The sequence below is a fragment of the Dendropsophus ebraccatus genome, chromosome 4 (assembly GCF_027789765.1).
Source record: "Dendropsophus ebraccatus isolate aDenEbr1 chromosome 4, aDenEbr1.pat, whole genome shotgun sequence".
Classification (NCBI taxonomy): Eukaryota; Metazoa; Chordata; class Amphibia; order Anura; family Hylidae; genus Dendropsophus; species Dendropsophus ebraccatus.
In genome coordinates this window covers 127,488,549-127,509,515 of record NC_091457.1, presented here as the reverse complement: position 1 = coordinate 127,509,515, position 20,967 = coordinate 127,488,549, and the positions used below count along the sequence as shown (strand labels likewise).

The following is a 20,967-nucleotide window of genomic DNA, read 5'->3' as shown; positions in this document are numbered from 1 at the left end:
CCCGCCGAACCGCCGCCGCTACCGAACGCCCGCCGCTGCCGAACGCCCGCCGCTGCCGAACGCCCGCCGCTCTGGACTAGACTCAACTACTACTCTCATGGTGATGGGAGAGTGGTAGCTGGGTTTTATCGCTGCCGCCGCCGCTGATGCTGCTGATGATGGGCGCAGGGGAGCCGCTCATCACTCTGCAGCTATCATCCCCCTCCGCTCCTCCCTCCTCCTCCGGCCAAACTTTACACTGACTATGTGATGGCTGACTACCCGCCCGGCGCCGCTCTCCGATAACACATGCCAGCTCCCGGTGCTTCCAGGTGTCCCCGGCCGGCATGTATGATCGGAGAGCGGTGCCGGGCGGGGAGTCAACCATCATATAGTGTAAAGTTTGGCCGGAGGAGGAGGGGGGAGCCGAGGGGGATGATAGCTGCAGAGTGATGAGCGGCTCCCCTGCGCCCATCAGCAGCAGCAGCGGCGGCAATATAACCCAGCTACTACTCTCCCATCACCATGAGAGTAGTAGTTGAGTCTAGTCCAGAGCAGCGGGCGTTCGGTAGCGGCGGCGGTTCAGCGGGCGGGCAGCGGTTCGGCGGGTTACTGTTATGTACTGATTGATTATATTTATGGAATACTTTGGGGAGCAAGGACACTTGCTCCCCAAAGTATTCCATAAATGTATTCAATCAAAAACACTGTATACTGTATTACATTTACATACACATCCATTGTAATTACAATGGAGTGTCCAGCAGGGCGCACTATATATAGAAGTCAATGGTACTCATTGACTTCTATATATAGTGCGCCCCTGCTGGACACTCCATTGTAATTACACCCCGTGTTCGTGACGTCATCTCTTTTTAGAGAATCTGAAGTCTCCCTGATCTACTAAATTAAGGGAAATAGCCCTATATGTGCATTTCCCATAATTAATGTACATTAGAAATTTGTCTAACTTTCCGTAATAACATATTAAAAAATAGTTTTGGCCGCAGTTGTCCTTTAAAGCAGCCCTGGCATACCAACTCCACCAGTCCACATACAATATCAAGCTTTCTTGGCCCTGCCCCATCCGAACACCCCCAACCCCCTGACACTACTCTTTTGAATATGTAAACAAAACGAGGAAAATAAATGTGGAAAGTTAAATAGTGCTTATTCATTAACATCTAGGGTTACATTTTTTATCTCATTATCGTTTGTTACTATACCAATGCCAGGAGAGGTAATGGCTTCATTATTAATGCAGTAACTTTCAGATGGCATCTTTTCTGATAACAGTTGTCCTCCCAGGATAGAATTCTACCATACGCTCTTCTCCCAGGACATAATACCACCCCATACTCTCAGGACATAATACTGCTACACGCTGTGCCTCCAGGACATAATACTGCTACACCTTCTTCCTCCAAGAAATAATACTGTTACTCCCTGTGCCTCTAGGATGAAATACTGCCACATGCTGTGACTCCAGTGCAGGGATGATTGAAAGGCTTAGAGACTTTTGTGTGCAGTGTCACTGTCAGGCAACCACCTCAGTGCCCCACACAAAGTTCACTCGCTCACATATGTAACTAATATCAAAGCTCCATTGTGGTTTGAGCTTTGGTGAAAAGTGAATACATAAGGGGTTAACAACTCAGTCAGTGAAGGACAGGGGTGTCTGCTGATGCTGAACCTCTTCTTTCTGACCAACACACTCCTCACCTGCGGCATTCTTCACCTCCACAACACCTCTGATTGATCTGACGACCAGAGGTGTAAGTAGGCGGTACGTGCCAGGCCACCGTGCATAGGAGGACCCAAGGGCCATGTGAATAGGGGGCAGCCATAGAGGAGGAGGAAGATGATGGGGGTCGGATGATTCATCATCAGATCAGATAGCAGCAGGTAAACCACAACCTCTCACACACTCAGTAGCACATAGACACACAGCCACAGGGAGCAGACAGCCGACCCGGCGCCACTGCAACTAACTATACAAAAGATGATCTTCTCCTCCACTGGGCTGTCAGTGACTGTGCTTCTCTGCAGCGTTACTGGCGTGAAGTGAGCCAAATGTCTGGCAGCGGCTGCAGCCCTCAGTGTCTTTTAGCAACCCTCTACGGCAGATTATTATATAGGGCAGCGTCAGGCCGCTGTGCTATCAGCTTATATTAAAGTAAAATTTAAATGTGCAGCCTGGGCGGCCTATCGGACTGGGAATCGGTCCAGCCCACTGGGAATTTGCCAGATTATCAGTCACGGCCTGCTGCTGACACAGTGCTCACTTATTTTCTCCTATTTTCCTGCCAACCACAGGGCAGCACTCACTCCTCTCTGCTATGCCTATGACTCCAAAGGCCCTATTAGGCCAACAATTATCGGCCATACTTGGCCAATTACCGGCTGATAATCGCTTGGTGTAATAGGTTATGTTAAAAGACCACGATCAGCCGACATGCACAATGTTATACCATCATCCATTAGGGAAGGTAGAGAAATTAGAGTAATGATACTAACTTAATAGCCGCCAGAATCTCATAGCTAACCACTTCAGGGAATCCAGGGGGACCAAAATTTTAGCGGAGTCCCACCTTGGCCACTGAATGACTGAGCTGCCTTGAGATGTCACTTGTCAAGGCGCAGCTCAGACCAGGAAGGGGTAGCGGGATGGTAGAATGTGGTGGAGCGATCCGGGACCCGGCTCTGGAACCGGGGAAGTAAGTGACTAGCGGCCTCTATATCCACCCCCTCCCTGGCCATACACTGAAAATAACAACAGCCCGGAGTAGCTCTTTAACTGCCACTTTAAGATTTTGCATCACATGAACTCATTCACATACACTGTATGTGGGGTTGTGCTAAAATGCAGAAACCAAATGTACATGTATGAGGAATTGTACTATTAGCTACTAATATTTACTAAACCTATCTAAAAAACACATCTAATCACTGATGGTCAGTGAGTTTGGGGTTGTTTATCCCCTGTCACCACTGTGTTCAAAACACTTAATTGGTGATCGGTTTCCAGAAATTTTATATCCCGATCCTCAAATTTCCAGCCCCCAGCATAACATGCACCCCCTCCCCTCATAATGCCCCCACCCCCATCCCAGCACTGTCCAACACTGTACCGTTTAAAAACAGTTCTAAACATTGCTTGTCAGTGGGTTCTGGGCTTGGTAACTCTCTCTTCACTGTCGTCCACTTTGCTTGTGACATTTGCTTGAGGCTGGGGGAATCAAGGAGCACCGCAAATGCCGTCTTCTGTCTCAGTGGCGCCGGCACGGTGAGAGCAGGAAAAGAAGCAGCGTCTTCACTGCCTTACGGCAGAACACGGCACTTATGGCACTCCTGGGTCCCCATCGCCCCCCCCCCCCCAACCTCGGCAACAACAAAAGAGGAGTGTATTGCAACAAAAGAGGAGTGTACTGGCAGGGACAGCGTTACAGCTTTGGATTTGGTACGCATCTTCACCTTCACCTTATAAGACACACTTTGGGAGGAAAAAATATGCTAGATTAAATCAATGCTAGTTGCTATGGCTTACTACCTCCTGGGTGCTGAAGTTAACTAGGCTATGAGAAAACCCCTAATCACAGATATAGGTTTGTGCTCAAGAAAAGAGTGAGGTGCCTAATCCCCAAGGCTAAGTTTTATATGAATAATATATGGTGTGTGTATTCTCCCCAGATGTACAGTATTAATGGATTAATATCGCAATTAAGTCACCATTTGAATCTTCTATACATGTAATAATGAGAAATAATGTTTATTTAAATCGCTAAAATAAAATAAAATTGTGTACAAAATAATAAAATATTATGAAATGCTTATATATACATATATGAACCTAAAATCGGTAGTCTACAGGGCCCTTGTGGTACAGACAATAGTCAGCAAAATAATAAGCTCAGATGCAATGGTACAGATGCAGTAGTGAAAATGCAAATCTATTGCTAGCAAGCAGATAATGAATAGTCCTTGAGTATTAGGGTTACACACTGCAGAGCCACAGCATATGAGTTCTTACTTTCTATTAGGCTATGTTCACACTACGCATATCTCCGGCCGTAGTTCGTACGCGGCCGGACATGTGCGGCTGAAACTACGGCCGTGTGAAAAATAGACATGCGGACGAATTGCGCCTGACACAGTGCTCTCTGCTGACACCTCTGGCCGAGACAGGAACTATCCAGGGAAGGAGAGATTTTCTATGGGAATTCATAGAAAACTGAGACAGAGCTTCTGTCTCGGCCAGAGATGTTATGGGGCCCCATAAAAAACTGCATGGGGCCCCATGAATCCTGTATGGGGGCAGCTGGGGTGACTAGAAGCCAACTGGGGGTGTATGGGGCAGCTAAGGGCAACTGGGGGCAGACTGTGGGCAGCTGGGGGTGACTGGGGCAGAATGGAGGTGACTGGGACAGACTGGAGGCAGCTTGGGGTGACTGGGTGCAGCTGCGGGTGACTGGGGAATCTGAGGGCAACTGGGGCAAAATGGTGGTGACTGGGGGCAGCTGAGGGTGACTGGGGGCAGCTGGGGGTGATCTGGGCAGAAGAGCAGCAGTGTGGCACATACTCGGTATATCCCCCTCTCACCCCGGGCATGCACACTTTCCTCCTGGCTACTCGCACAGGGTGGTCCCCTGTCTCCCCTGTAGGGGAGGAGTCCGCAGGGACCGTGGGATCGAGTGATGACGTCGCTGCGCGTGGTGGAGCTCTATAGGGGGACCCCGATCCAGACCCACGATCCCGCAGTGCAGACCCACGATCTCGCTATACAGCTTCTGCACCTGCAGCTCTGGTATGCATGGGGGGGAAGGGCTTGAAGGCGGAGGATACTACCTTTGGAAGAGGTGGAGACCGAGAAAGGTACCAGCCGTCCAGTCTCGCTGCCTGTTGGAAGGGGGCATGCTGGTGACGTTTGACACGCGGATGGGACGGTGACAGCACCTGACTGCCTGTTGATTTTGCCATCACCCAACGCCTTGCGCTCGCAGGTTTTTCAGGGAGCTGGGGTTGGCGTGGGAGAGGGGGCTGGGTGCTAATGGATCACCCTGTCACCATAGAGACAGGCCATGTATGCGCTCTGCCGAGGGGGCCGGGCCCCCTGTCACCATGGACCCCATAGCAGCTGCGTGACCTGCCTCTTTGGTAGCTACGCCACTGGTCCCAGTCACAATGGGGCCAAAGTCAACAGGAGCAACTTTGCATCAGATGCACGTTCTTCCGATGATGTGCCAAGTGGTGCCAGCTCGCGTCTGATAGCACTTGAGCAACAATCTGTAACTCTAACCAAGCCACTGAGGAAGAGGAGGTCATACAGTATTTGGCACCAAAATATAATATACATTACCAGTTTGCCACTGATACATTCCCTATGCAGACCAAGACAGATCTATTACCAATGACCTAAGAACGGGGCCCTGCACCACTGTAAGCATTGTTATCAAAGCTGGAGCAAAAACAAGGCTCTTAGCCTCACAGTGAGCAGTGTGGTGAGCGTGCATGGTCAGACTGGGAAACCAGCGCTGCATCGAAAAGAACTCCAGGAAGTCGAGAAGTAGTGAGAGGTGTCTTGGTACACTTCCGGGTTCGGTCGGTCTTCGTCGGAAGTCCTCGGCTCTTCAGGCTTTTCCGTCGCCCCCATCTTCGGCGGTCTTCGGCATCTCCACTCTATTGCCCCCTAGCGGCTGATCAGTGTATATTATACACTGATCATTTGCTTTGAGGTAAAAAGAGTTTTGTTTTTTTTTCAAAAAAATTTCTTTCCTTTTTATGCGCTCTAACGTTGCTGAGTGCTGATCAGCATTGCATGTAAATGCGCCGCTGATCAGCAACTCCTCCTTTTTGGTGTAGGGCATTTTTTCCCCCTATATCCTACCGCCACTGGCTGCATTTATCAGCAACTCCTTTTTTGGCGTGGTTTTTTTTTTCCTTACTGTTAAAAAAAGACGTAAACAACACTACACAAAATAAAGTTTTACACTACACCACTACATATTTACATACCCCATATACCAATCCCCATATAAAGATGGTCCCCAGGGTGTTTTCGGCGTCGGACGCATACGTTATTATTGCCTCCGACACCGAAACAGCCAGTGAGGATTAATGGAGAGATAATTTTTTCCTCTATTCATCCTCATCCTCATCATCCACTGACGTGTCTGGGGGTAGCGTAGCGTACGCTGCCCCCCAGACACGTCTTTTCCGCCAGTACCGTACCAATAAGAGATGAAGGTATGGTGTGAAATTCTACAAACTTGTGAGAGTACCTCAGGGTACACTAACAGATTTAGGGTACGTGCACACTGCGGAATGGCAAAGGATAACCCTTTGAGCATTCCGCAGCTGGCACCCGCTGGTGGACTGATGTGGGCGTGCACGTCTCCGCACATGCACGGGCGGATTCCATCGTCTGTCCAAAGAATAAACACGTTCATTCTTTGGACAGAGGGCGGAATCCGCCCGTGCATAGAATGGAGTGTGACACGAGCGGAGACGCGCGCCTGCACCAGTCTGCCGGTGGGTGCCAGCTGCGGAATGCACAAAGGGTTATCCTTCGCCATTCCGCAATGTGCAAGTACCCTTAGAGTGTATGAAGGAAGGGACACCCGAATCCAGCCCCCAGATGCCCCCTCATCCTCGGAGTTAGTGGGAAGATCGTTCGGGAACTGATCTTTCCACTGCTGGATAAAGGTTACCACCTGTACGTTGAAAATTTTTATACCAGCACCCCCTCTTCAGGTCCCTCGCTGCCCGAGCTACTGTAGCTTGTGGTACGATCCGAAAATATCAGAAGTATTAATAAACCCCTAATAATTAGCAACCATGGAGCGGACCCAGCGCTTCTGGATATGAAGGACCCCGTATCGCACCAGTGCAACATTTTCCAGGTGACGTCCCCCACACTGGAAAACAGGAGACCCCAGAAGAAGTGCAGAGTGTGGCTTAACAGGGGGATCAGGAGGGACACCATTTTCCAGTGTAACACCTGTCCTAATCACCCCAACCTCTGCATACTGGATCGCTTCAAGGCGTACCACATGTCATTGGAGTTCTACATTATCTAAATTCTGTCCCTTATTCCTATTTCAGGGGTCACGTTGATCCAGGGATTATTCTAATTGCCATTATGGAGTCGGGAAAGAATTTTTTCCCTGTGATAAGGCTACTGTCGTTTGTCTCACCAGGGTTTTTTGCCTTCCTCTGGATCAACACAGGTTAAATTTGATGGACACCTGTCCTTTTCAACCTTATAAACTAATAATTGGCCTAATACCCCTAAATAAATAAAAATTGTCCCTTTTCCCCAGCTAAATAGGTATGGCCGCCATTCCCATTAGAGGATGCCATGATGCAATTACAGAGCCTCTGTGCTGCCAGGAGAGTAGAAACCCCCAACAAGTGACCCCATTCTGGAAACTACACCCCATAAGGAATCTAACAAGGGGGGCAGCGGGGATATGGGCCCCTGGTGACGGGCACATTTGTGCCGTGAAAATGAAAAAAAAATTATTTTTTATTTTCACACCACATGTTCTACATGTGTGCCTGTCACCAGTGGGGTCCATATTCTCACTGCACCCCTTGTTAGATTCCGTGAGGGGTATAGTTTCCAGAATGGGGTCACTTGTGGGGGTTTCTACTGTCCTGGCAGCACAGGAGCGTTGTAATTGCGACATGGCCTCCATCCTCCATTCCAGCCTCTAAATGGCGCTCTGTCCCTTTGGTGGCTTGCCCTGTGCCCATATGGCACATTATGTCCACATGTTGGGTATTTTCATACTCAGGGGAAATTACACGTTTTGAGTTCATTTTCTTTTTTAACCCCTTGTGGAAATGAAAAAATCAAGGCTAGACCAACATTTAGTGTAAAAAATGTTTAATTTTTACACTAAATCATTGGTCTTGTCTTGATTTTTTCATTTTTACAAGGAGTTAAAAGATAAAAAAAACACAAAATGTGTAGAGCAATTTCCCCTGAGCACAGAAATACCCCACATGTAGACATAAAGCGCCATGCGGGTGCAGGGTAAGTCTCCAAAGTGAAGGAGCGCCTTTTGGCTTTTGGAGGCTGGATTTGGCTGGAATGGATTTTGAGGGCCTTGTTGCATTTAAAAGGCCCCTGTGTTGCCAAGACAGTTGAAACCCCCCACAAGTGACCCCACTATGGAAACTACACCCCTTAGGGGAATGTAACAATGGGTGTAGTGAGCATATGGACCCCACTGGTGACGGGCACAAATGTGGAACAATGTGGCGTGAAAATGAAATATAAAATTGTTTACACTATAATGTTGGTTTAGCCTTAAATTTTTCATTTTCACAAGGGGTTAAAAGATAAAAAACAGAAAAAAATGTGTAGAGCAATTCCCCCGAGTCCATAAGTACCCCACATGTGGACATAAAGCGCCATGTGGGCGCAGGGAAGGAGTGCCATTTGGATTTTGGAGGCTGAATTCGGCCAGAATGGATGATGAACGCCATGTCACATTTACAGAGCCGTCGTGCTGCCAAAACAGTGAAAACCCCCCACAAGTGACCCCATTCTGGAAACTACACCCCTCAAGGAATCTAACAAGGGGTGCAGTGAGGATATGGACCCCTTGATGACGGGTACATTTGTGCCGTGAAAGTGAAAAAATTTAAATTTTTCCTTTCACGTCACATTGTTCCACATTTGTGCCCGTCACCAGTGGGGTCCATATGCTCACTGTGCCCCTTGTTAGATTCCTTGAGGGGTGAAGTTTCCAGAATGAGGTCACTTGTGGGGGGTTTCCAGTGTTTTGGCAACACGAGGGCTCTGTAAATGCGACATGGCCCTTGAATTCCATTCCAGTGAAATCCAGCTTCCAAAAGCCAATTGGCGTTCCTTCCCTTTGGAGCCTCGTCCTGCGCCCGCTTGGCACTTTATGTCCACATGTGGGGTATTTCCGTACTGAGGAGAAACTGCGCTACACATTTGGTGTTTTTTTTTCTTTTATCCCCTTGTAAAAATGAAAAATGAATGCTAGAACAACGTTGTAGTGTAAAAAATTATAATTTTTTTCTTTTTTACACCACATTGTTCTGAAAATCTGTGAAGCACCTGTGGGGTCCAGATGGTCACCGCACCCCTTGTTACATTCCTTGAGGGGTCTAGTTTTCTAAATGGTGTCCCGTTAGGGGTGTTTTTTAGGTTTTGGCACCCCAGAGCCTCAGCCAACCTGAAGTGGTACAGTCAGAAGTGACCAAATATAATAGAGGCATTGAAATTCACTAGGTGCTCCATTATATCTGAGGCTTGTGGTTGCGTCAAACAACGCAATAGGGCCACATAAGGGTTTTTCTATACACTGCAGAAATGGGGCAATAAATATTGGGGTGCATTTCTCTGGTAATGATTTATAATTATGAAAAATATTGGATTACAATAAAATCTCTGCACAGAAAATTAAGATTTTCAAATTTCTTACACACTTAGCTTTTATTTCTGTGACTCCCCTAAGGGGTTAAAAAACTTTCTGGATGTGCTTTTTTAGCGTTTGGGGGGTGCAGTTTCTGAAATGGGGTGCTTTGTGGGGCTTTCTAACATACAGTCCCCTCAAATACACTTTAAACATGAACAGGTCCCTAAAAATATCTGATTTTGAAATTTTACTGAAAATTTGGAAAATTGCTGCTAATGTTTAGGCTTTCTATTGTCTAAAAAAAATGAAAGAAAGTTTAATAAATGCCGCCATCATAATGTAGACAAGTTGCTAATGCTATTTAATATATAATTTATGTGGCTGTATAAGCAGAAAAGTTCCAAAGTTGGAAAAATGCATTTTTTCACATTATTTTTACGTTATTTTGTTTTTTTTTCATAAAGATTTGTTATAAGTATCGACTCCAATTTACCAGAAATGTTAAGTACAATATGTCACGAGAAAACATTCTCAGAATCAGCCGGATAGGTTAAAGCATCCCGAAGTTATTAATGGATAAAGTGACACTGGTCAAATTCATAAAATTTGTCTCTGTCCTTAAAGGGGTAGTCCACCCAAAAAAATTTTCTTTCAAATCAACTGGTGCCATAAAGTGCCAGAGATTTGTAATTCACTTCTATTAAAAAAATCTTAAGTCTTCCAGTACTTATTAGCTGCTGTATGTCCAGCAGGAAGTAGTGTTTTCTTTCCTGTCTGACCCAGTGTTCTCTGTTGCCTCCTCTGTCCATGTCAGGAACTGTCCAAAGCAGGAGCAAATCCCCATAGAAAACCCCTCCTGCTCTCCAGACTGGAAATAATACAACTTCCTGTTGGGCATACAGCAGCTGATAAGTACTGGAAGGCTTGAGATTTTTTAATAGAAGTAAATTACAAATCTCTGTCACTTCATGGCAGCAGTTGATTTGAAAGAAAAAATTTTTGGGTGGACTACCCCTTTAAGGCCATTTCAGGCTCTGTCCTTAAGGGGTTAAGGGTGCCTTCACACACCGAATCCGCAGCAGAAAATCCACTGCGATACGGTGTGTGTGTAAAGCTACCCTTAATCATAATTTTATTTCATTTTAGAGATTTAATTAAATAATTTCTCAATATTACTTGTATAGGAGAATCAAATGTTAACCCCTTAGTGACCGCCGATACGGCTTTTTACGGTGGTCACTAAGGGGCCTTATTCTGCTGCCATCAGCTTTTTCGGCAATGGCAGAGAATAAGGCTGTGGGGCCGGGACGGCCCCCACCCCATCCCCCCAGCTACCGGAGGTAGTTGAGGGGTTGCGGCAGTGTGTGGGGTCCGTCCCGCCCCCCCCCCCCTTACCGACGATCGCCGCTATTAACGCTATAGCGGCGGCCGTCGGTAAAGGGGATTACCGGTGCCGCCGCTGCTTTTGATCTCCCCCCGCCGTGATTCACGGCGGGGGGAGATGAAATAAGTGTCCCCTCAGACCCCAGATCAGCCCCCCCTAGTAGGGAATCACTAACCCCCCTCCCTCGGCGGCCATCATTTCCAAGATGGCCGCCGCCATCCCTGCGAACAAACAAACGATGTTTGTTCGCAGGGATGGAAAAGTTTAAATGAATGAAAGCCCCATGCTCTCCGGAGGTAGCGGAGAGCATGGGGCAGTCATCGGGGACCCCCCTGTGAGGTCCCGGTACAAGCGATCAGCGGTATATACTATATACCGCTGATCGCTTGTACCATGTGCCACCGGCACTTTTTATCCCCTGTCACCATGAATGATTGGTGACAGGGGATAAAAAGTGATGTCCCCCCACCCCCCCAATTTGGTCTCTGTCACTGAACTATGATTACTGTGATACAAAATATCACAGTAATCATAGTAATACAGTGAAAATGAATGTATAAAGTACAAAAAGTGACAAACATACAAAAAAATAAAACACACACTTTTTATTATAGTAATAATTGCAGTTTACTCCCAAATTACCCCTAACCCCCCCAGATTACCCGTAACCACCGCACGTTGCCCATAACCACCGCACGTTGCCCGTAACCACCGCACGTTGCCCGTAACCACCGCACGTTGCCCGTAACCACCGCACATTGCCCGTAACCACCGCACGTTGCCCGTAACCACTGCACATTGCCCGTAACCACCCCAAATTGCCAGTGACCCCCTCCAGATTGCCCGTAACCACCCCAAATTACATTTACCAACCCCAGATTACCTATAAGCACTTCAGTTTAGCAGTAACAATCCCAGATTGTCTGTAACGCTTCCAGGTTGCACATAACCCCCCCAGATTTCCCGTAATCACACCAGATTATATGTAACCCCCCAGATTGCACGTAACCACCGCACATTGCCTCTGACCACGCCACGATGCCTCTGACCACCGCACGTTGCCTCTGACACCGCACATTGCCTCTGACCACCGCACGTTGCCTCTGACCACCGCACATTGCCTCTGACCACGCCACGATGCCTCTGGCCACGCCACGGCGCCTCTGACCACGCCACGGCGCCTCTGACCACGCCACGTTGCCTCTGACCACCCCAAATTGCCAATGACCCCCTCCAGATTGCGGTGCCCATGCCAGATTACAGGTATCCACCCCAGATTGCCTATAAGAACTTCAGTTTATCCGTAACCACCCCACGTTGCCCGTAACCACCCCAGATTGTCTGTAAGCACTGCAGGTTGCCTGTAACCACCCCACGTTGCCCGTATCCACCCCAGATTGTCTGTAAGCACTGCAGGTTGCCCGTAACCACCCCACGTTTCCCGTAACAACCCCAGATTGTCTGTAAGCACTGCAGGTTGCCCGTAACCACCCCACGTTGCCCATATCCATCCCAGATTGTCTGTAAGCACTGCAGGTTGCCTGTAACAACCCCACGTTGCCCGTATCCACCCCAGATTGTCTGTAAGCACTGCAGGTTGCCCGTAACCACCCCACGTTTCCCGTAACCACCCCAGATTGTCTGTAAGCACTGCAGGTTGCCCGTAACCACCCCACGTTGCCCGTAACCACCCCAGATTGTCTGTAAGCACAGCAGGTTGCCCGTAACCAGCCCACGTTGCCCGTAACCACCCCACGTTGCCTGTAACCACCGCACGTTGCCTCTGACCACCTCACATCGCCTCTGACCACGCCACGTCGCCTCTGACCACGCCATGTCGCCTCTGACCACCGCAGGTTGCCTCTGACCACCGCAAGTTTCCTCCGACCACCGCAGGTTGCCTCTGACCACTGCATGTTGCCTCTGACCACCCCAAATTGCCAATGACCCCCTCCAGATTGCGGTAACCATGCCAGATTACAGGTACCCACCCGAGATTACCTATAAGCACTTCAGTTTATCCGTAACCACCCCACATTGCCCGTAACCACCCCACGTTGCCCGTAACCACCACAGATTTTCTGTAAGCACTGCAGGTTGCCCGTAACCACCCCACGTTGCCTGTAACCACCCCAGGTTGCCGTAACCACAGCAGGTTGCCCGTGACCACCCCATGTTGTCTGTAACCACCCCAGATTACCTGTAACCACCTCAGGTTGCCCATAACCACCCCAGGTTGCCCGTAACCACCCCACATTACCTGTAATCTCATTTTTTTGTAACTGTGCTATTCTAATAACCATTACTAGCTGCGGTTTTGCTCCAGTAAATTGGCACTCCTTCCCTTCTGAGCCCTGCTGTGTGCCCATACAGTGGTTTATGCCCACATATGAGGTACCGTTTTGGGGTACGTTTTCTCTCCTGTTCCTCATCAAATTGAGAAATTTCAAACTAAACCAACATATTATTGGAAAAATTTGAGTTTTTCATTTTTACTGGCCAATTTTGAATACTTTCCTCTAATACCTGTGGGGTCAAAATGGTCACCACACCCCAAGATGAATTCTTTGAGGGGTGCACTTTCCAAAATGGGGTGACTTTTGGGGGGAATCTATTCTGCTGACACTACAGGGGCTCTGCGAACGCACCTGGCGCTCAGAAACTTCTTCAGAAAAATCTGCACTGAAAATGCTAATTGGCGCTCCTTCCCTTCTGAGCCTGGCTGTGTGCCCATACAGTGGTTTACGCCCACATATGGGGTACCATTGTACTCAGGAGAACCTGCGTTAAAAATTTTGGGGTACTTTTTTTCTCTTGTTCCTCATGAAATTGAGAAATTTCAAACTAAACGAACATATTATTGGAAGAATTTGAGTTTTTCATTTTTACTGTCTTCTTTTGAATACTTTCCTGTAATACCTGTGGGGTCAAAATGCTCACCTCACACCAAGATGAATTCTTTGAGGGGTGCACTTTCCAAAATGGGGGTTTTTCTCTCTGCTGACACTACAGGGGCACTGCAAACGCACCTGGCGCTCAGAAACTTCTTCAGCAAAATCTGCATTGGAAAAGCTAATTGGCGCTCCCTTCCATAAAGTGAGACAGGTCAGATTTTGAAAAATTAGCCTGGTCATTAAGGCCCAAACTAGCTGCAGCACGAAGGGGTTAACACTGTACATCTGGAGAGCATATACACACACGCCATATATTATTCATGTAGAACTTAGCCTTGAGGATTAGGCACCTCACTCTTTTCTTAGGAAAAAAATACGCATCTTATAAAGTGAAAAATATGGTATATTAGACCATGCTTTAATGGCTATTTAGAGTTAGAGAGGAGTCAGGTATAGTAGTATTTAATATATTATATATAGATAGCCTTAAAGGGAACCAATCACGCCGAAAATCAATCTTAAGATAAGGAAACGTGCTGGCACATCACCCAGCACGTTTCCTAAACATCCCCCTGTAACCTCTGTGCCCCCATCCATCAGTCAGTAATCTTACTTTGAAGAAGTCCCGCGCTGTATGTAAATTTCTGACAAGTAGTCACGGTGGGCGGATTTAGTCAAGGTGGGCAGAATCAGTCACAGGTCCTGGGTGTCTGTAATGGCTGTAATCACGCCCAGAGGGGCGTGCTTGAGGTCTGCCTTCCATCCACGTGACCCGGCGGCTTGCGTTTCACGTCGGCGGCGCCAGGGCCGTCTTAACAGCATTATGGGCCCCTGGGCAGAGGTGCGAATTGCCCCCCCCCCCAACCGCCGCCATCAAATCCCCCACATCTTTGCATATAGTGCCCCCCATAGTAGCCAATCGCTCCCATATAGTTACCCCATAGTAGCCAATCCCCCCATAGTAGCCAGTGCCCACATAGTAGCCAGTGCCCCCCATAGTAGCCAGTGCCCCCCATAGTAGCCAGTGCTCCCCATAGTAGCCAGTGCTCCCCATAGTAGCCAGTGCCCCCCATAGTAGCCAGTGGCCCCCATAGTAGCCAGTGCCCCATAGTAGCCAGTGCCCCCCATAGTAGCCAGTACCCCCATAGTAGCCGTGCCCCCCATAGTAGCCAGTGCCCCCCATAGTAGCCAGTGCCCCCTATAGTAGCCAATCCCCCCATATAGTGCCCCCCATAGTAGCCAGTGCCCCCCATAGTAGCCAGTGCCCCAATAGTAGCCAGTGCCCCCAATAGTAGCCAGTACCCCAATAGTAGCCAGTGCCCCCCATAGTAGCCAGTGCCCCCCATAGTAGCCAGTGCCCCCATAGTAGCCAGTGTCCCCCATAGTAGCCAGTACCCCAATAGTAGCCAGTTCCCCCTATAGTAGCCAGTGCCCCCCATAGTAGCCAGTACCCCAATAGTAGCCAGTGCCCCCCATAGTAGCCAGTGCCCCCCAAAACAACAAACCAGTTACTCACCTGTCCGGCGGCCCCAGCAGCTCCTCTCTCCGGGCACAGGCAGCGGGGTACAGAGAGACTGCCTGTGCCGGAAGTGTCCGGCTGCACGACACATCCAGGACATCCTGCCTGTTCCCGGAGGATGACGGGAGCGCGCTGCCAGGAGACATCAGCTGCTGGGGCCGCCGGACGGGTGAGTTCCTGGACCGCCCGCCCCTTCTATCGCCGCTCAGCTGAATCAATCAGAAGCCCAGGAAAGTGCTGCTCATTGCACTTTCCTGGGCTTCTGATCGGCTCAGCTGAGCGGCGATAGAAGGGGCGGGCTGGGCAGGCGGAGGGGGCAATAGAGGGGGCGGGCGGGACGGCTTCCTTGCGGTGCTCAGCACTGCTTGGGAGCCGTCTTCACTTTATAGGACGCACTTAGTTTTATAAGTGCGTCTTATAAAGCGAAAAATACAGGTCACAGAGGGCAGGGGCCCCCTAGGATGCAGGGGCCCCCGGGCAGCCGCCTGCCCTGCCCAATGGGTAAGACGGCCCTGGGCGGCGCGCTGACATCATCCGCACGCAGCGCAGACGTCTTCTGTAGTCCGCGCATGCGCAGTATGGCGGGAGACGACGCCCAGATGACGGCGCTGCATGCGGATGACGTCAGCGTGCCGCCAACATGAAACGCAAGCCGCTGGGTAACGTGGATGGAAGGCGGACCTCAAGCACGCCCCTCTGTGCGTGATTACAGCCATTACAGACGCCCAGGACCTGTGACTGATTCTGCCCACCTTGACTAAATCCGCCCACCGTGACTTGTTTGTCACGGTGTCAGATTGTCAGAAATTTACATACAGTGCGGGACTTCTTCAAAGTAAGATTACTGACTGATGGATGGGGGCACGGAGGTTACAGGGGGATGTTTAGGAAACGTGCTGGGTGATGTGCCAGCACGTTTCCTTATCTTAAGATGAATTTTCGGCGTGATTGGTTCCCTTTAATGTATAGCGTATTAGCAATATACATTTGCTCTATGTCTGTGATTTACAGACTACTACTACCTCCTATCTGACAGCCAGTGTCAAGTGTGTAGTATACATATAATAAGGCACCTTGCAAAAGTATTCACCCCCCTTGTGTTTTCCCTTTTTTTGTTTTAATGCAGAGTGGAAGTAAATGGCTTTTTGTAGCGTTGATTTCCAAAACATGCTTGCAACTTTTTACACATAAATGAATAGAGTGGGGTTTCAGATAATAGTTGTACAACACAGTTCACATGTACCTTCTTTGCGGGAGAGCGGCAGGTTTGGGCGGTGGAGGAAAAGTATGTCAGCCTATAAGTGATTGTTACACATTGTACTCAGTGAATAAATCAACCAACCACTTGCATTGAAGACTTGTGAGTATGATGAGGGCCAATGAGAGTTAGCGTTGGCCCCTCATGGTGTCGTCCCATCCCCTTTCTCATTTATCATTATTAATGTATGTTCTCCTATTTATATTTATGTACTAAGTGATATAGATTTTATTAATGGTTCAGCCTGTAGGGGTCATATTCACTTGGTTTAATCTACTTTGTTTCCTGAAGCTGTCCACAGTCTTTTATTTTTCAGAAAATTTGATTGGGTAAGCGGTGTCCAATAGCACACGCAGGTTATCACCTCCATCACTATGGAGAAGTCTCGCTTCCTGTTGGCTGAAGTTATCCCGCTCTAACCTGGCTACGAGATCTGATTGGTCAACTGTTGTGTGGTGAAGGAATCTGATTATAGAAAGGGGCTTTTTAGTGAATTCTCTTCAGTCCTGTCACAGCTGTTAGAAGGAGAACCTATGCGCCCCACCCTTCCTCCCTTTCTTTAGGTAGTTCACTATGTCGTGAACTTTTGTTAGGGGAGTAATCGCCAGCTGATGCTAGGCAAATGATTAATACTTTGGTTTCATTAATAAAACTTTTTGAGTTATGGCCCTATTACATGGGACGATTATCGTGCGAAAAATCGTTATATTGTTCAAATTTAATCGATAATCGTTCTGTGTAATTGCAGGCAACGATCGAAAAATTGTTCATATGTCGTTGATTGTAGATTTAGATCTGAACCTAAAATTATCAATAATCATTCGTTAATCGTTTGCTAATCCTTTGCTGTAATTCCACATTCGTTCCGCATCATAGTAACGATTGCAATTACAATCGTAGTAATGATCGTAACTAACAATCATCGTTCTGTGTAATATGGTGAATGGTAAACAATCTAATATGCAATCGTTTATTGTTAGTCGTTAAAAATCGCTCCGCGTAGTAGGACCCTTACTGTATTTTGGATAATCTGTGTAACCCCATAATAAAAATTTTCACGGCCATTATTTTCTCCAAAATGTGAGACTGTGTTTTTTATTTCTTTCAAGGTTATTTATGTGGTTGTGGTTGGGTTGGGGTGATGGGTACGATACCATGTTGCTTCTCTGAAGCAGAGAAACGCTGGCTCAAAGTTGTGAACTGTGTTGTACAACTATTATCTGAAACTCCACTCTATTCATTTATATTTGTTTATGGTGGACATTGTGGAGTCTCATCTATTGCTAAAGTGCGGATCCTGCTGTTTTTTTTATAAAGATTGACACTTTTTATATAACACATTTTCATCCCTTGAGGGGCCTTCACACGTACCGGATCTGCAGCGGATTTCACGCTGCGAGTTTGCAGCGAAATCTGCTGTGGATCCTGGTATAGTGAAGGTCTACGGGGGCCAGTATGTGACCCGGCCCCTTTAATCCCCCACCCGCAGCCCCGGAGCATACATTACCTGCTTGGCACCTCGGCTATGTGAGGCTGCACAGCAGCATTGATTGGCTGATGGGGAGCGAGAGGAGCTAGGAGCCTCACACAGTCGCGGCACTGAGCAGGTAATGTATGCTCCGGGCCGGGGCTGCGGGCGGTTAAAAGGGCCGGGTCACATATCACTATACCAGAATCCTTGCAGCGTGAAACTCGCAGCGTGAAAATCTGCTGCAGATCCATTACGTGTGAAGACACCCTGGATGTCAAAACTTTGTGGAACCACAATTTCCTACAATTATAGATTAACCCCTAGCCTCTGCAGCCTGTTTTGGCCTTAATGACCAAGCTCATTTTTCATAATCAGACCTGTCTCTTTTTATATCATTATAACTCTGAAATGCTTTAATGAATGCTCACAATTCTGGGATTGTTTTCTCATGACACATTGTACTTTATGTTATATAAAGTGACACATCAGTACTGCTATGTGCTATACCTGTCAGTTTTACACTGACACTTAGCCTGTGAGAGGGAGCCTGCAGCTCCCTCTCACAGGAGGTTTCCATATTGGAGTTGCTGGGGGCCAAGTACACAGCTCAGGCACACATCAGGACCCTGCTATCCCTAGTATAACACATAGCAGTAAAGTTTAACTTTTCTTAAGAGAAGTATCTTCAGTGCAAAAATAGTAACTAACAGTGCTTAGCGCAAAAATCAACAGTAGAAATAGGAACAGACAAAAAGATGTGGTGAAGTGTCTCTATAGTGTTCTGTAATAATCCTCGTTCTCACGTATATATACTGTATATGATCTCTGCAAATACTGTATGACCGCCATCTTCCCCTCAGTGTCAGTTTCTGTCCTAATGGGGTGGTACAAGTCCCAGGTCTTTTGTCACTTTGTGGAACTAGCTAGTAGTATCCTTCCTACTCGCCTAGCGTAAGTCAGTAGAGAGAGGGTAACTTGCACTGTGCTCTACTGTGGTGCAACTTTAGTGTTCCTCTCCTTTTCTGTAAGGTGGTTGACTGCCCAGAGTCTAGAAAAATCCACAGTGTAGGTAAGCCATTAGGATTGAGTCACTAGCTGGAGAACAGGTGTAGCACGTCCAGCCGGGCTTAAAACCAGGCACTAACTAAACTAAAGGAAATGTAGACTATAGAGGGAAGGGTGTGTGGCTAAATCTAGTTTTGACTGCAGCTGTGGAAGATTGTGACACCTAGTGGTTTGAGTAAGGTACAGCAGCTTACTGTCCTAACTGTCGTACTGAATAGAAACACTTTTGCCTGGTGTAAGAGAGAAGAAAAAAAAAACACATAGTGGGACACTACACATATACAATGTAAACTTTCTGGAGCAGCTTATATATATTACAATAGTGGTGTTGTGAATGAGATTTTAGGAAATAATTTGGCAAAATCTGAATATTATTCATGTGGAGAATGACCTAAACATTTTAAATCTGCTATGCACCAATTAATTTTTTTTACTTTTACGATCCTCTCTATGAGTAGTAAACATTGTTCAATACTTTCTCTGAGAAAGATAATGAATATGAAGTGTACATGGTGTATATGGCTGTAAACCTCTTTAAAGTGACACTGTCACCCCCTTTTTGCATTATGACTTACCTACACAGGTGTACAGGTTAAGTTTTGCAGTTTTTATACCTTATTTTATATCATGCGTCATGGTGCTTGTTCCAATAAAAAGTGAACAGTGTCACTTTACTGGGTTCACACTACGTATATTTCAGTCAGTATTGTGGTCCTCATATTGCAACCAAAACCAGGAGTGGATTAAAAACACAGAAAGGATCTGTTCACACAATGTTGAAATTGAGTGGATGGCCGCCATTTAATGGCAAATATTTGCTGTTATTTTAGAACAATGGCTGTTATATTGAAATAATGGCAGTTATTTACCGTTATATGGCGGCCATCCACTCAATTTCAACATTGTGTGAACAGATCCTTTCTGTGTTTTTAATCCACTCCTGGTTTTGGTTGCAATATGAGGACCACAATACTGACTGAAATATACGTAGTGTGAACCCAGCCTAAGTTACTCTGTAATTGCAGACCTGCAACTACAGACAGGATTAGGAATGTTTTTCAGTAACTGTCCGCATTTGCAGGGACCCACTGTCGAGCAGGTGACATGGACGCACAATGGCTTAATCATTTTAGCTCTTTGGAATTAAGGGTGCTTTAAAATAAATAATAAATAATAATAATAAATAATAATTAAATATTTATTTAATAGAATAATTATAATAGTAATATAACAGAATAATAATATAATAGTTTGGGTCTATTATACAGTAAGAAACCATACACTTTCTAGAGCAACATAGAAAGTTTATTAATGTAAATCTAATTCCTAGGTCAAAAAGAGGGACATGTAAGGGGCAAAGGGGGACAGACGGACGTGAGGCAAAAGTAGGGACCGTCCCTCCAAAAGAGGGAAACTTGGGAGGTATGAGATATACCCTGGTGTTGTTGCTCTCTTCAATATACAGTAGGAGTCATGTATGCATTACAATTAATATAAGTAGAAAAAGTATACTATTTACTTACTGTAATAAAAGTCTGTAGTATTATGGCACAAAGTCGAAGAAGCTTTTGCATACAGTAGATTCCTTTTCAAGCCATTATAACCAGCATCTGTGAACAGAAAAATGTAAAACATTTTTCTTAGTTTAAAGGAGTCTTTCCAGCTGGGAGGTATGTTTCTAATGCTTCCTAGTGAAAGTAAGAATGAAATATGCTTTACTTTCTTTCAATGTGACTTACCACCCTCCCAGACTTCCTGACGCTGGCTACTGACCTTTGTGATTCTACGAAAATCAGCTCCTATTTATACAGTCCAGGAAAACCTACTTACACTTTCACTTTGAGTGATCTTTGAACTGGTGCATTGCATTCAGCAACAAATATTTTGCTTGTAGTTACAACCCTGACCTCTTTATCCGAATAAAAGCTATAAAACCATTTATATGACAATGAGCTGTAAATAACATTAACTAACATAAATCGGTTATATAGCTGGATAAATG

The 20,967-nt window shown here is 46.8% G+C and overlaps 1 protein-coding gene across 2 annotated transcripts in view; it reads right to left on the bottom strand.

Moving 5' to 3' along the window:
* Positions 1–20,727, bottom strand: part of LOC138788749 (interferon-induced very large GTPase 1-like) — a 29,764-nt gene extending 9,037 nt beyond the window's left edge. Inside the window, exons 1-2 of one of the 2 annotated variants that reach the window (XM_069966967.1) lie at positions 20,705–20,727; positions 20,489–20,575 (exon numbers count right to left, since the gene is read on the bottom strand). Coding sequence is in view for 1 of the 2 variants with exons in the window: in XM_069966966.1 (XP_069823067.1) it covers positions 20,489–20,600 (112 nt within the window). In the remaining variant the exon portion in view is untranslated. Of the gene's footprint in view, positions 1–20,488; positions 20,639–20,704 lie in introns of those variants that run through there. The other variant, XM_069966966.1, reaches the window with a different exon arrangement.
* Between the last annotated feature and the right edge of the window lie 240 nt (positions 20,728–20,967).